The following is an 18,081-nucleotide window of genomic DNA, read 5'->3' on the forward strand; positions in this document are numbered from 1 at the left end:
GGACGTTCAAATATCATAAGAGCATGATGCAATATTACTAGTTCATATTAACAGGAGTGCTTATATTCCACACTTGAATTTAATTAACTGGCATTCTATCACAATCGGCGTTCTATACCGGCCGAGGTGTTGTTCTCATTCTTGGTAGCAGCGCTGGAAGTCTTGAAATGGCATGGCTTTTATGGTCGGTCACAGTCTTTTGAAAGTTCTCCAGAGTTCCAAAATGATACCTTAAGAGGATATTTTTCAATTTCAGGAATAGAAAAAAGTCACAAGGACTTAAAATGGGTGAAAAGGGGTGTTTAGGAAAAACAGAAATGCATTTAGAGGTAAAAAATTCACCAATGAAATGGCCCTCTGACATTGTCGTGGTGAAGCATCCACTTGTCTACAATGTCTGGTCTTACATGAATCACTCTTGGCAGAAATCTTTCGCATGTTCAAATCATCCGTCAAAATCTAATTCACGGTAAAATTGCTTAAATTTAACTATTCCTTCATAATGCTTAATGTTTAACGACAGTCTGAGCTCGCAATAGTCGTCACATTTTCAACGTTTTCGTTAGTTTTTGCAGTTGAAGGTCTTTCTGAGCGAGGTTCATCTTCAACGTGTTTTCGGCCTTCCAAAAATGATTTGTGCCAGCAAAAAACTTGTGCTCTTTCTAAGCTATATTCCCTATAGGCCAGTTTCAACTTTTCAAAAGTAACACTCGCGGATTCACCGAATTTAATATACCTAACACTTTATCGCACAACTTTGCTCTAAATTCCGATGCTCCATTTTTGTAACACGCAACAAAAACACAACTTCACTTATGGCACCGTCATAAAATGGGCATGATGTATGAAGTTGAAAATCGCACTCTGGAAGTGGAATAGGTGAAAAAATCGGTCTATTACAGGCCTGTAAACACAACGTTGCCAGTTCACCCGCAGTACTTCCAGTCTCATTTCTTTTCTCATACACCTCGTAAACAACACATGGAATGTAGGGAAATAAAGGGAATATAGCTTAGAAAGAGCACAAGTTTTTGCTGGCACAAATCAGATTTGGAAGGCCGAGAACACTTTGAAGATGAACCTCGCTCAGGAAGACCTTCAACTGGTGTAAATTTCGCGTTTCTTTTTGTTGTGACCGGGATTATTTCGGGATTGTTTTCGATTGTGCTATTTTTCCCTTTCGCTTTCGCCTGTTTGTCACCAAGGAAGTGATTTCACTTTCGACCTATGGCGCATGGCCCTCAGCTGTTTGCCGAAAGATTTTCTCCCGGAATTATACTGTATATTTTCGGATTGTGGAAACTTCCAGCTTATTCTCCTCTTCCGCCTCCTGCGTCAACAATCCAAGACGGACAATATATAAAGACTGGCACGGCTACCAAAAGAGGTCAGTCAGTGGAGGTCAGTCAGTGGAGGTCAGTCAGTAGGGGCAGTCAGTAGAGGTCAGAAAGTCGGTCGTCGCCGGTCGCCCATTGAGTTCGGTCCTGGATTGTGGCCACAGGAGATTGGAGATTTCCATCGTTCGGCGGTAAGAACTTTTAGTCCTCTTGTGTTTAGAACGTACTCCCCATTTTTCTGCAAATAAACTTTTCTGTCAACTCAAAGTTGCATGTCTGTTATCATTCTCACCATTCCGACGCCAAGGGCAAGAATCCCGTTCAATTTAATTGTTGGCGGCACTCGTCTAAGGGGCCGCGCGCAACAATTTGGTGGCAGCCGGTGGGATTCTGGAAATCCTTAGGATTTTCCGTGCCTAGGTACTGTGAGAAGTATACTTTTCACAGGTGTCGATGTGTGTAGATCAGACGCAACTTCTAAAAGAAAAAAAAGGAATCGTTCTAAATAGACTCCACAATGACCGAACCAAGCGCTCTTACTTCCCCCGTGATGGGATTAATTCATTTAATACCCGATTTCTCCGGAGACGATGGTGTAAGTGTAGAGGACTTTTTAAACGCTATCGAAAGAACTGCTGAACTGGGACATTGGACCCCTCGTGTAAAGGTTTTGGTCCTCCAGCTAAAGACGCAGGGCTGCGCTCAGCAATACTTGAATACTTGCATCTCCGACTTAGACTGGGAGGGATACAAAAATACACTGATTTCCCGGTTTTCTCAGAAAGCTAAGCCTATAGTCAGTCTGAGGAACCTTGTTAATTGTGTACAGGGCCGCCACGAGAGTGTCCGCGAATTTGCTGATCGTCTCCGAACGTTTCTGGATAGGGCCCATGAAGGCGTGACGGATCCAAGGGAGAGATTGGGGAGAGAAGGTGCAATTAAAGATCTTGTGCTCAATCAATTTTTGGAGGGGCTGCGAAAAGATTTGCGTAGATTCGTACGCGTGAGGGACCCCAAGAGCTTGGGTGAGGCAATCACAATTGCGTGTCGGGAAGAGGAATTCGAAGATAGAGCCCCCAACGTCGTGTGTCATCACATCACCCCAGAAGCCGCCCCTCCCCTCTCCAGTGAAAGTGTTCCTCACGCCCCTTCTTCCTCAAGAGAACCGCCCAGCTGCAGCCGATGTCAACACCAAATCACCCCCGGGAGCAGCCAAGGCCGCCCTTCCGGATGCTTCCGATGTGGACGCCACGGACATTTCGCCCGAGAATGTCAGGTACCTCGGCCACCCCCTCCTCAGTCCCTCCCTCATTCCACCTGGCACTATCATCCACCTTCCTCACCATTTCCTGCGTATAATTTCCCCTCCTTTCGAGATCAGAGAGCAATCAACCACTCACCTCGCTTTCCCCGTGAAATGGGAAGTTCCTACCCCTCAAATCGTCATTCGCCACCCACATCCCCCTTCCATCATTCCGGGCCCCCTTCGCGTCACACGGAACCTACTCCGCCGCCGCTCATCCCCGGAATGCCGCCAAGGAGCCGCGGGCCATCAGGACGGACATCGCCCCCAAACGGCCGCCCCTCCGCCGGACGCCCTCACCCGTCGGAGCAGCTAGCGCCTCGCCGGCGATGAAGAAGAGGGACAGCGCCCCCGCCCCCCATCACCAGGTCAGCCATCGGATCGTCGCCAGCTCAACACCCCCCGGAGGCCATGGATTTGCCGTTGGAGTGAAAGTGCAAGGCCGCGATCTATCTTTGCTGCTCGACACCGGTGCTGCCGTCTCCATGGTCAAGCTAAGTGCCCTCCCCTCCCTTTCCCCACTCAAACCCCCCAATACGAAACTCTATGGAGTCACTGGTCATGCCCTCTCTGTGTTAGGTACTAAGGAAGTCAAATTTAGGTTGGGAAATGAAACCTATGCCCATAACTTTTTTGTGGTAGAGGATGATGTTCCTCTCTGTAGTGATGGTTTGCTTGGAGTGGATTTAATAGAAAAGATTAGAGGAAGAATAGACTTATTCAAGAAAATTTTGCTTATCAGAGACGAAGTAATTTACTTGAGAGAGATAGAAACTGTGCCTATCCAAGTGACCAAACTAAATAAAAATTCTGGGCGAGTTAATAAAAAGACTGAAGCAGGAAAGAATGCGACAGGTAAAGAACTAAAGACTCCAGATGGAAACGTGTGGTTTCCTATATTTGTTATCCTATGCAACTTGTTTCGTGTACTTATCAGCGAAATTTTTTTTCCAGCAATTTATTCTGGCAAGTGTTTCATTATGTCTTTTCTACGTTTACTCAATCTTCAATCTTTTTATTCACGGTTTGGGTTTAGTGCAGTGTCAGATATATGCATTCTGTTGTTGAGTTTCTGGATTCTCTTTTTCCAGATAAGTAAGTGCATTTTTTGGCCTAATTGTAAGAGGAAGAGGAATATTTCGCGAACGGTATTTCTTAGAAAACAAATTAAGCTTCCCCCTCGTAGTGAAGTACTCGCCCATGGTTCGACTCAAGGCTTCAAAATTGAAATTGGGAAAGAATATTTAATGGAACCAAGCGAAATTTTGGTTAGTGGGGTAATGGCGGGACGAAGTTTGATTGCTGGGAATAATAATAGGACCGTTCCCGTAAGACTCGTCAATATATCCGAACAGGAGCTAATACTCCCTGCTAAAACCATAGTCGGTGCGATATCTGATAAATTTTCCATTCCTGAAGCCCTCCCCAATGAAAATAAAAGCGTTTTGCCTCTTCCCCCTGATGTTCTGGATGAATTGGTGAAGGAAGCCCCCCTAGATGCTAAAACTCTCCTCCGAAATTTGCTCATTAAGTACTCCGGGATCTTTCACAAAGATGGAGAGCCTCTCGGGAAGACGGATCTCGTAACTCATAGGATTCGCGCGAATAATGCAACACCTATTGCTAGGCCCCCCTACAGAGTCCCTCAGACTCAACGTGCTGTCATAAAGGAACATATTAAAGAAATGCTTGATCAGGGAATAATTAAGGAATCAATTTCTCCTTGGTCATCTCCTGTTGTTCTAGTGGCTAAAAAAGGCACTGATGGAGATGATAAGCTTAGATTTTGCACAGACTTCAGAGCCTTAAATAAAGTAACGATTCGCGATTACTATCCCCTCCCTAACATACAGGAAACCCTAGAGGAATTAGGTGGAGCCAAATTCTTTTCAACTTTGGATATGGCTCAAGGCTTTTGGCAAATCGGAATGGACCCCGAGAGCACGGAATTAAGTGCATTCTCGACTCCTGACGGCCATTTTGAATATTTACGTCTTCCTATGGGTTTAGTTAATAGTAGTAGCTCTTTCCAACGTCTGATGGACGCAGTACTTTCGGGTTTAAAAGGTACCAAATGCCAAGTATACCTTGATGACATATGTGTTTTAGGTCGTGATTTGAACGATCATATTAAAAATTTGGAGGAAGTATTCCAAAGATTAGAAACTGCAGGTCTAAAATTGAAACCACGTAAATGCCATTTCTTTAGAACAGAAATTAATTATCTTGGGCATATCATTTCAGCCGACGGCATCAAGCCGGATCCTCAGAAAATTGAGGCCATTAAAAATTTCCCCCTTCCTCATAGCCTAAAAACTCTCCGCGGATATTTAGGTCTCGTAGGATACTACAGACGCTTCATCCCAAACTTCTCTAAGATTGCCAAACCCCTCACCGAAATGACTCGAAAGGATGTAAAGATTACTTGGGGAGATAAACAGAAGGAATCCTTCATTGCATTAAGGGACGCCTTATGTCGTGAACCTGTTCTTCGCTACCCCGAATTTTCAAATCCTTTTCTGCTATATACAGATGCCTCTGGGGATGGTTTAGGAGCAATTTTAGCTCAGAAAGGTGAAGATGGAGAATATGTAGTAGCCTATGCAAGTCGGCAATTGAATCATGCCGAGAGTAATTACAGTACTACCGAGAGAGAATGTTTAGCTATAGTATGGGCAATAAAATATTTTCGATGTTATTTGTATGGTCGAAAATTTACCGTCATAACTGACCATCGAAGTCTTCGTTGGTTGTGGTCTGTTTCACAAAATTCTTCACGACTAACTCGCTGGTCTTTATTACTAAGTGAGTATGACTTTGAAGTAATTTATAGACCTGGTAAAATGCATCAAAATGTGGACACTCTTTCTCGTGCCGTTATCCCGGTAATTTGCAATGTTTATGAACCTGTTTGGGATAGGGATTTGATAAGGGAGGAGCAGGAGAAAGATGAGGAATGTCAACGCGCGAAGAGTGACAATGATGTATGGGTTGATGGTGATGGCTTATTGTACAAAGGTAGCTCTCAATTAATAGCCCCTAAGGCAATGAGAAGTAGGGTCATGCGGGCGTATCACGACGCTCCGTGGGCAGGACATTTTGCCTTTAGGAGGACACTAGGTGCAATTAAAAAGAATTTTTGGTGGCCTAGAATGGGGAAGGACATTAAAGTTCACTGTAGGCGTTGCGTAACTTGCCAGGAAAGAAAAAGTCCACAAAAAGCCCCTCGAGCGCCTCTCCAAAAGTTTCAGGAAGTCACTTTTCCTCTCCAGCGCACATCTATTGATGTGGTTGGACCGTTGCCTCCTACTTATCTTGGCAATAAATATATCCTTACGTTTATAGATGCTTTCACAAAATACCCTGAAGCTATCGCTCTCCCCGACCAAAAAGCTGAAACAATTGCTCGAGCCTTTGTTCAACAAATTATTCTCAGACATGGTGCCCCAAGACAATTGTTGACCGACAAGGGTGCAAATTTTACTTCCCGTCTAATGAAAGAAGTGTGTAGGCAATTAGGGGTAAAGAAGTTGCAGACTACTTCATATCATCCGGCATGCAATGGAATGGTGGAGCGTAGTCATAGAACTCTAATGAACATCCTTTCCCATTTTGTAGAGACTAAACAAAGGGATTGGGATGAATATCTGCCTTATGCGATGTTAGCCTGCCGCAGTACTCCAAATTCCGTCACTGGTGAGACTCCTTACTTTCTTATGCACGGAAGAGACATTGAACTGCCCTTTGATGATATTCTAGGTCCCCTAAGAATTAATTATGCCACAGACTCTGATTATGCTGCCGAGATGCATGCTCGGTTGAACATTGCTTTCAAGGAAGTAGCAGATAGACTTGGAAAAAGTGCCGATCAAAGTGCGCGATACTACAATAAGCGAGCAAAGGACCCAGTGTTTAAGGAGGGTGATTTAGTGTATCTACACACGCCATTTGTGGGCACTGGTAAGACTAAGAAATTAATTCGCCCATGGCAAGGACCATATAGGGTGCTAGTTTACCGAGGACCCGTGAACGTGTGCATACAAGATGTAAATAGTGTGAAAAGGAAACTTTTTGTCCATGTGAATAGATTAAAATTGGCAGAAGACCAAACTCCTGTCCTCGAACCTATCCCCGAGCCCTCCATTTCTCCCCAGTGCAGTGAGAGAAGACAACCTTCCATCAAACTGAAGCCTCAAGACCGCCCTCCCAAAAGTGATAGTAAACGGAAACAACACTCAGCGTCTCGACCCCTCCCCCTTTGGTATGACGAAGTGCTGCCTTCCCCCACTTCAATATCCACCTCCCCCCCTTTGCTTCCGGCACAAACTAATGCGGGATCAGCTCCGATAGAGACACCTTCACCAAAACATCACCGTTATAACTTGAGAAGTCGTGGGCCTCCCCCACTGTTAGAAAGTGTATAACGACGCAGTGTTTTCATCGGTGGTGTTATGTTTTCCTTTTTGATTCTTCTTATTTGGTATTTTGTTTTGTTTTTTGGTTGTTTAACACTTGTTGCGTGGGAATTTCTTTCCTTGGTTTTCTTTTTGATGATAAGTTGGTGATCAAGATTACATGTTGTAATTTGTATTTTACAGCGTCTTCACCAAATATCGCCCAACCCAATCCTGCCCTAAAAAGAAAAGGGAAAAAACCCCTTGCACCTCTAACCCCGGAGTGGTAAGGCTAGGTGGATCATTTGTTTGATTTTTCCGTTCATTATTACATTTTTTTTTCTTTTCTGCTCTTCTTCCACTCACGTTTGCTTAAAAAAAATCAATATAATGATTTCTATTATCATTTTAATTTCGCTTTTGCAAGCTCCCATCAATGGTTACCCTTCGGAACACCTGGGTCAAGGAATAGCCTTTGTAAAAGAAGGATACTTTTTACTGTCGGGAAACTACTGGACGATTGTGGTCGATGTTGGGTTAGAACACTTCCTTGCCACGGTAGGAATGTTAATTTCTGAGGTAAAACAAATACAAAATTTTAATCATGCCCCCTTTTTTGATACACAAAATTCCACAAACTCGAGCGTAGAACTCCGGTTCCTTTCTGCGAGAATGTTGGAGAAAGAGACACGGATGCTCCTGAATGAAGCGAATAACATCATGACGCAACTGTGGCGAATGGAGAGTACACTCTCCCAAAATCCGAGACAAAAGCGTGGGTTGATAAACTTAGGAGGTGATGCGCTCAAATTTTTGTTTGGTACTTTGAATGATGATGACTTGCTTCAACTAAATAGACAAATATCAGCCCTAGGTGAAAGTAACCGAAAAACGGCGCATTTAGTTCAAGCACAGGCTACACTAATTAACACCACATACGCTATTACAGAAAAGAATGCCGAAAATTTGCGGAATATAGTAAAGATTGCTGACAGTATCACGGAACAGTTGAAAGCTATAGAGGGTGCAGAACACATCGTTACAAGAGCGATTCAGCAAATGCAAGCTCTCAGTGGAAGTCTTCGACTTTTAGAAACCGTTTTAGGGCAGGTGAGGTCCGAACTCAATTTGTTTAAGCTTGCGTGGGAAACCACAATTGATCTTAGGTTGAGTCCATATTTCCTCAGCCCAATGGATTTACACAACACTCTCAAACAAATAGCCCCCCAATTACAAGCTAACACTCAATTCCCCCTCCCCCTAGAATTGTCCAGTGTTTATTCATACTATGCATTGGCAAGAGTCACTTACGAAACCCGAGATAAAGCAGTGCGACTCTTTGTCCGTTTTCCTTTGCAAACGCACGACCATTATTTTACTCTATTTCGAGCCATTTCCTTACCTGTTAGAATACCACGATCAAATACTTCTCTTTTTATTGTGCCGAAGTCCCCATACTTGGCTGTTGCGAACAATATGTTGCGACATTTTAATATGGACGAAGCAGACTTAAACACATGTAATCACGGCCCCATAACAGTCTGTCCCCCAAGACGTCATCTTACCATCTATCCACAGACGTCATGCCTCTATTCATTATTTACAAACGAAGAGCATCCAAATGATTGTGACACCCGCCTAACCACCCAACCTACTCCCGTCCTCTTCCGAACGCAAGCCACAGACCATTGGGTATATAGCATGCCTACCCCTACCAAACTCACCCAAAGATGTCCAGGGACCCCCTCCACCTACACCTTGACAGAGCTCATGCTGGATGGCGTGGGAACGTTTAAGCTGCCCGATGGATGCACAGCCGTCATTGCCGGCCAGGAATTACCATCGTATTCCACACATTACACGCGGGTTGATGGCCACAGCCCCAGTGTTTACATCCCAGCAGTGGACGACATTCTCTCTGTACCAGCCTTGAGAGCGGCAAACATCTCCACGAGGGACGACCTGGTCCGACTAGAAGCTGCCGTAGAGAAAGCTCAACGGGACACCACGCCGCAGGCTGGGATTCCGTGCGCAAGAATCCACGCCATGCTGGAAGAGGCAGCAGATTTAAACTCAACCGCATTTCCCAATTACCCTCACATTTTTGGATTTACAGGACTTGTCCTCGCAACCATCGGAGGAGGCATCATAGTTGCTTGCTATGTGTGTCACCGAAATACAAGGAATAGGATGCAGGCAGGACCCCGGCAGCAAAGACGACGAAATGTAATGATACCCCCATCTGCAGACACGTCTGGAATGGAACTAGACAACCATGCCCCCTTCCTAGTGAAACACCTTTACCCCTTACTGCCTTCTCGAGATGGATCACCCCCTCCCTCCCGTGATCGACAAGACTGGGGTGTATAAGGACATGGACATTTTCTCAATATTTTCATGTGTCAAGTGTTTGTGACTTGTTGTAATTATACGACTTTGGTGATTAGGGACAGGGTTATATTTTGATGTGATAATGTTGTGGGAAGATGGTTATAATAATTCTTGTTTCTCATTTCTTTTATGAGTATGTAGGGATATGCTTTTCTATCTAAAAAAAAAAAAAAAAAAAAAAAGAGTGGGAAAATGTGTATCGTCTCGTAAGAGACGACACAATTTTGCGTTGGCGGGGAGTATTGTTGTGACCGGGATTATTTCGGGATTGTTTTCGATTGTGCTATTTTTCCCTTTCGCTTTCGCCTGTTTGTCACCAAGGAAGTGATTTCACTTTCGACCTATGGCGCATGGCCCTCAGCTGTTTGCCGAAAGATTTTCTCCCGGAATTATACTGTATATTTTCGGATTGTGGAAACTTCCAGCTTATTCTCCTCTTCCGCCTCCTGCGTCAACAATCCAAGACGGACAATATATAAAGACTGGCACGGCTACCAAAAGAGGTCAGTCAGTGGAGGTCAGTCAGTGGAGGTCAGTCAGTAGGGGCAGTCAGTAGAGGTCAGAAAGTCGGTCGTCGCCGGTCGCCCATTGAGTTCGGTCCTGGATTGTGGCCACAGGAGATTGGAGATTTCCATCGTTCGGCGGTAAGAACTTTTAGTCCTCTTGTGTTTAGAACGTACTCCCCATTTTTCTGCAAATAAACTTTTCTGTCAACTCAAAGTTGCATGTCTGTTATCATTCTCACCATTCCGACGCCAAGGGCAAGAATCCCGTTCAATTTAATTGTTGGCGGCACTCGTCTAAGGGGCCGCGCGCAACATTTTCTTATTAACACATTTGACTGAATAACGAAAATTTGCTTTTTTGGTAACTTATCCCTCCGTTCCATCTACCGAATTCCTCTTGTGAATGCGATGCCTCCACTGCACAAGCACTCAACAATCGCCCATTGAATCCAATCCGATCATCTAGAAGCACAACAATACGAATGCCCTCAACTGGCAGTAGCCGGAGCATCAACGCTCACCTCCAATTCTTCAAGCTTCGGAGAAGAGCGTTATTGTTGGGCTTCTAGATGAGCGAATTTGATTCGGAGGGCGATTGTTGAGCACTTGTGGAGCGTAGGTATTGAATAGTGATTTCTGGTATCAGTTTATTAACTCATTATTCACTTCCCAGGTTTTCTATTAGAGTGAAGCAAGACTTGCATTTAAAAAATTAGCTGTAGATGAGCACAGCAAAACAAGACAAACGGCAAGCGGAGGTCAGGGTCATGAATTCCGAGTCAAACTCACTCCCATCATCTCACGCTTGCGATACATTTAAACAAGATTATCTTTCCTACGTGATCTACTCCGCTCAATTTTCTCGTGATCTGGTTTCAGCCATTTCGAATAGGTTTTGCGGCCAAGTCCGCTTCGCGAGGCAACCCACTAGAACCGACCCGCGACTGCCCACGGCTGTGTTCATGTCTCTGCCGTCGCGCAATATCCCGCAGGGCACCATCCTCGTCATCAACACCCGAGGCAAGGACTGCTCGACCCGCACACACAGTCAGTGACTGACCAGCGAAGCGATGTGATTGTCTCCGAGTAGCCAATCATGAGTCGGATGAGAAGAGCTGCTGAGAGCCCCGGAGCGGTACGTTTGTCGATGCTCATCTAGAGAAGTAGATCCACGTTTACTTTCGGGAAGTAGATTGATCTCCCACGACGACTGCAGCAATTAGCTAGCTGATATGACGGGCAAGTTCAATTTCCTGGGAGATGTGACCCTATTTCTTGGACCAGCAAGTCATTGGATACAAGAAATGGTGATTCATAAAGTATACGTTTTCCTAATCCAGGTGAAGTATAAATGCTAAATGTGAAGGGTACCGCCCACTTTTCATGAGCTGCTTCCGTCATTATAGCTCCGTTTCATGATCTCTTTCTGGTAGAATCACACATTGTGGGAAGGAATTGCTCGCAAAGGAAAGTCCCAAAAGTCACCATTAATTTTATTTCCTGTGAAAATACTATAATGGATAGGTATCAATATTTTAAGAAAAAGAAGTAGAAGTCAAAATAGTAAAGTTCAATTTTCACAACTGATTACGATTGAAAAGTGCCGGTACAAAATAAGACTGTTTGGAAAATGATTTCATCTCACTTCAGAGCCTAATTAACTAAATTGCAGGAAAATTATACTCGGGTAAAGTCAAGTTAAAGAAAATTAGCTAGGAAGAAGTTTTTCTTCAGTCAATACGAAAATAAAAGGACGCCTAACGCCAAATTCATCGCGAGAATCTGCTCGTTTAAAAGAAAAATAAACCTCCTACTAAATCTTTGCACAGTATTAGGAAAATAGTGAGAGGCACGATTGTGCATAACTATGACACAGACGGATGGAAACCAGAGTTCAAACTCGTACGTAAAATTTTCCAAAGCCGAACGTCAGCATGGCGGAGAAACAGTCGAAAGGAGCCGCGCCTGAGCAGGACGAGGCACACCTTACCCTAATTAGGGATCTCGATGAACCACACGCAGCTTGAAGACAAGTGGAGCGTAAAATAGAGGAGGGGTAGAACGAGAGAGAAACAAGAAGTGCGTGGAGAGGCATCTGAAATCTGAACGTGGCAAAGGGGATTTTGGGGGAAGTGGGAGAGTTGGAAATCATTAAAGAGTTTATCGCAAAAGTCATACACATGGATTAGGAATATTTTGGAGAGAAATACCGGTGAACGAAGGCATGGATACTTTAGAGAAAAGACTAATATGGTGACCAAAGTAGCCACGGTGCCCTAGATGAAAAACGTTAATTAATAGACATGAATGTGTCTTGTGATTCTTCAAGTAAACCGTGGTAAAGTAGTAAAGAATTCTGGGATTTTTAGAAGAATCTAATATGTCACTCAATAAGAATTCACCCACGCCATGGATACACAGATATCGTATCTAGGCATAGGCGTTTTTGGGGGGGAAGGGGCGACGGGGGCACGTTACCCGCCAGACTCTTAAAAAATAGAATATTTAATACTGTTATCGTTACGTTCGTTTTGTTTTGTCTATTACGGAACCTTAATCATTTCATTTCATATTAATAACTTTTATGTTAAATTAAATATAATATTTCGTACAGTAATTGCAGTATCTTGTTTGTAATCTCAAGTATGAGAAGATCGTTAGTCTGTCTGATCCTTGTGCCCCCTCAGGAAACAATCCTGGATTCTTCCTGTAACTAGGTGTCACTTCAACGTGAATTTCGTTTTGATAGGCGAGGAGTTTATCTCGCCGCCACCAATACCGGGAAACATAAAATAATTCGCCGAAAATCTGCTCATTATAAAAGTGGATAATCAGTGAGCAGGCATTCAGTGGGTTCGTGTATTCATCCATAGTACCTACTGCAATCATAGCATCGCTATATTGTAGCTCTCAGTTTCCCTCTCTGAGTTGCTTTTGATCCCTAATGTTCTTTTTTCTTGTCTCCTACATTATCAGTCCAGCATACCAATCTCTTGGCCTTTCTCTGGGGGCTTACTCTTCTATTTTTCCCTCCAAAGTGTTTTTTCATGTAATAGTTTTGGTTAATGACATGGCCTCTTCACACCGATATGTAATTCTCTGACATATTTATCAGAAAGTGTGTGCATAAATCTCTGATCTAAATGTATAAGAAAATTAAATGTGCTAGATCTCAATTCACGAGATCATTATGTCTAATAACATGGCCTATTCATACCGATGACCGTGATTATCTGACGTCAGTATATGTATAAATATATGAGCTTAATGTATAAATTATTAAATTTACTTGATCTGAATGCAAAAGTGACTGAAACACTCGTAAAAGTAAAGGGAAAATGGGCGTGCGCTGGTCTCCCCATTTTGCCAACCGTCCCATTTAAAAATTGCTCCATGGCTGACGCCTAAGAACGCCTTGGTGAATACAACGCCACTTTCCTTTACACTATTCTCATCCGAGGAGACAAGCTTACTATCCCTTAAACTCTTTCTTCAGCCCCACCTATTTTTCCGCCAAAGCGTTTTTCAGGTGATCATTATGTCTAATAATATTCGCCGTCTTCTGAATCTAGTGTGCTTCTGACGCCGACGGGGTAATATCCTCACCTGCCAAAGCAAAGGTCGCGGGTACGAGTCTCAGCTGGGTAAGTTATCCTTATCCAGGGCATAGATGCTTGTGCACGCTTGATTTTTAAATGTTATCAAAAACACCGGTGTAAAGGCCGAAACGTGCTTTTTTCGGAAGTGTATAAATAAATAAAACAAAGACCTATTCACACTGTGCATTATTCTCTGGCGTTAATCTAAGAAAGTGAATGAATACATTTATGAGCAAATTGTATAAAAATTTGATACACAACATCTCAATAAAATATAAGGCTGAAGTACTCGTAAATATTAATAATAAAAAACACTTTGTCACTTCCACAATATTCTTGTGGAAGTAACAAAGTGTTTTTCATTATTAATATGGAGCCCTTACACCACGTAAAAGCTTCAAGTTTCGATTAAATACTCGTAAATGTGAAGAGAATGTGGGTACCAGCCAGTCTCTCCGTTTATAACTACCCTGTCTCTTTAAAAATTGCTCATGGCTGACACCTGCGAACGCAACTATCTTGGTGAATTCAACGCCATAGGCCCTTTCCCCCATTCTTATCCGAGGAGACAAGCCTACAACCCCTTTCTAGACCCTCTTCAACCTTCTCGAACCCTTTTGTCCTAAGCGCCCTCCCCAAATGCCTAGCAGCAACGCCTTTACATCCCTTGAAACCGTCAGACTCCTCTCCCTGACAACTCCTACCACCCACACGGACTCCTCATCTCCATCTCAGGACGGTTATGGTTGCGAAGGGAGTCTAAGGAGCCCCAACGACCTCAATTTCCCTATAATTAAGCCGTTTTGCCCTCCCAAGTTTACTATATAGCTATTTTGGTCTCGAGTTTTACCCTCGAGGCTGTCTGTTAAAATCCTCATACCCCGCGGTAAATTCCATTGTCGAATTTTCAAATTCAGGGGGAGAAACAGAAAAAAAAACTTCCGTTTTCAGTTAAGCTCTCAATGACGCAGCGTCTACGTTAAATCCCTAACCTTAAGAAGGGCTGAGTGCGGAGAAAGTTTGACAGCTCGCACGAATCTGTTTAGGCATATTTATTAATGGCAACAGGGAACAATGGATTAGCTATGTCGTGGAGCTGGTGCAGCCACCATGAGATCGGCTAATATTAAGGACAATGTGAGAGAGAAGCAGTATGCAAATACTAGTATATAGATTCCGGCTGCTTCCAGATATTAAATGAAACAATACGTGCCGTACAAACTAATCCAACGAGAACATTCACGGCCTCAGCGAATTCTCTTATATTTTCTCTAACTATATGCAGATGAGATTCCTGTATAAAAAATTGTCACCTAACCTTCCGTATGGTATGATTTGATAATTTATAACACGATAATCCAGGAGTAAATATTACCAGTTAGTAGAACGCCGCATATTTTTGTTATACCCCTCGTATTGGGGGGGAAGGGTTGCTAGACCACCAGCCGTTATATAGTTCGTATAAAATATGGGTAACGCTTTCAAAGGCCTACAGTAGTTTTTGAAAAATCGCTTATGCAAAAATGACACGTCACTGAAGCGGAATAAGTACGTTATCCTAACTCAAAAGTTTCAAAATTCGCAGTTATTATTCCATGTAGGAGACAATACGCATCTTATATTTAGGCATGAAATCCTTAAAAATATACAAGTCTCAACTGCATATATTTTAGGGATAACCGTGGAATGTATAACTTCATAGTTTTTATCACTCGCAGGATGAGTATACTTGAAACCGAATTTTACTATAAGGGAAATAGTAATATACAAACGCATACAATCGAAGAGGGTAAAGAAATCAGAAAAGTAATAAAAAACAACTTTAAACACACGTTCACTACCGCCGCAAAATCATAGCCATTCTCTGGGAGAAAGCATCACAATAAAAATCCCAGGATTGGCAAACTATAAAAAACCCTCTATTTGATTTGACCAACGCCCACCATCCTTGCAGAAAACTAAAGATACAACAATTTCACTTGACGACCCTGCCATCCGTAAGCTTGAGGATCCTTCGAAATCGAACGATACATATTTCACTTTTTTCCCTCTGCGAAACATGCAGAGTTATTGCTAGCTAACGCCTAAGCGTGGGTGGTGGTGGCATTTCCTTACACACCAGCAAAAGGAGGAATGGGCATCTCCCACAAAGTCTCATTCCAATCTCTTCGGGCACCCCAGGCTCAATTCCCTTCGAAAAAACCACCCCTTCTCTGGGACGCGAAGGCCCAAACACATCCCTCGGCCTCCGAGGTCCATCTGCATGATCTACCCTCTTCACCTCCGATCCCATATCATTCCATTCATGATACAATAAACGTATCTTTTGATTTGAAATTCATATGCGTTTTCAACTCTTGACTGCCTATAATTTTTTTGATAACATTGAACTGTAAAGCTTCATAGTTTTTATAACTCAGGACATAAGTAAAAGTGGAACTGGAAAAAATATCTTCTATTCGATTCAACCAATTCCCATTCTCCTTCCAGAATACTGTGAAAGCAACTACTTACTTGACAATCCGAAAGTTTCCCCTGGAAATTGAACGATACACATTTGATTTCTTTTCCCTTCGCGAAACATGTTGAGTTCTTGCTAGCTCACGCCTGAGCGTGAGTGGTGGCTGCATCTCCAAACACACAAGCAAAAGGGGGAATGGGCATCTTCCGCAAAGTCTCATTCCAATCTCTTCGGGCGCCCCAGGCTCAATTCACACAGAAAAACCTCCCCTTTCCCGGGACGCGAAAGCCCACACGCATCCCTCGGCCTCCGAGGTCCATCTGGACCACCTACCCTCTTCACCGCCCATCCCTCCCTTCCTCCCTCGCTTCCCGCAACCACCCTCTCTCTTTAAACCCCACTTGCGATGATAAATGCCTGAGCACGGCCTGTGGGTCTCAACCGAGCCTTCAGGACTCTCGGGAGAATCGTAATCTTTCGGAAGGGCAAAGAGGGGAGAGAGAGAGAGAAATAGGATATACAGGGAAAGATAGTAGGGAGTGAAAAGAGGAGGTATTTGGTTCTTGGTCGGGATGGCACTTGAAGGGGAATTCGGGCAAGGCAGGAGGGGATGTGTGAAGGCTGAGGTGGTTGAGCCCCAGGGATAGGTAATAGTATTTTTCGGGATTGACCAAACCACGCGAATGGGAGAGCGAAAAAAATGTTGGGCACGGGGTATATATGTATCATATATTATACTCAATGTGGTGGAAAAATGAGATGCACGTATCACATAATATAAATGGATCAAGTGACAATCACTACACATAGGCACACAAAAAGAAACACCCACACGGGAAAATAAAACTTGTATTTTCCCGTGAGTCTCTTTTCGTGTGTCTTTGTTTAGTTATAGTTAATTGAACCATTTATAACATAAATTATACATAATGTATACATATATATGTATATGTACTAATAATATTCTCGTATATATGTATTACTTCATTCATTCACACGACGCCTTTAGCGAAAATACAATTGATTCATAGGGCAGGAAAGAAAGGGATAGGAACACAGAGTAGGAAAAGGACGTGGACAACAGTGCCGTGATGGATGGAAAAATCCAGAAATTGTGGCGGTAAATATGCGGCCTGACTAGGACTCGAACCCAGAACCTCCCAGTATCCGGCCGGGTAACCTATCAGTTGCGCAACCAGGAAGGTTAGATTTACATACCATGATTTCGCCGGGAATTTATATATAAAACTTTCCCATTGCTTTGGCCCACATAGAAGTAAACAATAGATGGCACGAGGGTATCTCACCACTCATCAACAGATATATAATATTTGAGCATATAATTTATGATAAAATTAAAATTAAATATTAAAAAATAATAATATTACAACTAAAATTAAAACAAGCTAAATCCAAGAACTGTTTTGCACGCTCTTACTATTAGAATTAAAATCTTCTTGGTTCTTGGCCGGGATGGCACTTGAAATGGAATAAGGGCAAGGCAGGAGGGGATGTAAAGAGGCTGAGGTGGTTGAGCTCCAGGGAAAAGTAATAGTATTTTTCGGGGATGGACCAAACCACGCGTATGGGAAAGCGTAAAAATGGCGGGCACGAGGTAAAGGGTAGGATTCCTAGCGACGGAAAATGGGGAGAAGGAGAACTGTGAAGGCGATTTGCAAGAGAGAGAATCCAGGATGATGCTATTTTATGCATATAAATCGTCAGGGAGGGGAGGGGATTGACTGTGCATGGAGAGAGGTTCCCGCATACATTCCCTTACCTCACTCAATCTTCCTGTGCAATCACATATTCCAACCCCTGCTCCGTTCCCCTGAACCCTTCAGCTTAATTCACTCCGCCACTAACATGCAATATGCATGTGCTACTCCTTTATACTTATTAACATATAAGTATTCATTATTAAAATTTGTGCATATTAAATGAAATTCAAACAAATTCCAAGGGCTGTATGCTACAACCTATTATTAAAATTTAAATCTTTTAGTCCCATGAAAATTTTACAAATGTATAACTTAAGACTCTATGGTTGTACAACTGATCTAGTAGAAATCAATTTTAAATACCGATTC

General features: G+C 43.1%; 1 protein-coding gene across 1 annotated transcript; it reads left to right on the forward strand.

The window, feature by feature from the left end:
• Positions 1-1,161: 1,161 nt before the first annotated feature.
• Positions 1,162-10,145, forward strand: LOC124153927. The gene is made up of 2 exons (XM_046527335.1): positions 1,162-1,528; positions 7,239-10,145. Exon 2 carries the CDS (start codon positions 7,425-7,427, stop codon positions 9,402-9,404), a length of 1,980 nt encoding a protein of 659 aa, XP_046383291.1. The 5' UTR covers positions 1,162-1,528; positions 7,239-7,424; the 3' UTR covers positions 9,405-10,145.
• The last annotated feature ends 7,936 nt before the right edge of the window (positions 10,146-18,081 follow it).

Source organism: Ischnura elegans, chromosome 2 (assembly GCF_921293095.1).
Source record: "Ischnura elegans chromosome 2, ioIscEleg1.1, whole genome shotgun sequence".
NCBI classification, from domain to species: Eukaryota; Metazoa; Arthropoda; class Insecta; order Odonata; family Coenagrionidae; genus Ischnura; species Ischnura elegans.

What these genes read in the sequence shown, in the direction of transcription:
- LOC124153927 (XM_046527335.1), top strand. Translation starts at nt 7,425, where the DNA reads ATGATTTCTATTATCATTTTAATTTCGCTTTTGCAAGCTCCCATCAAT.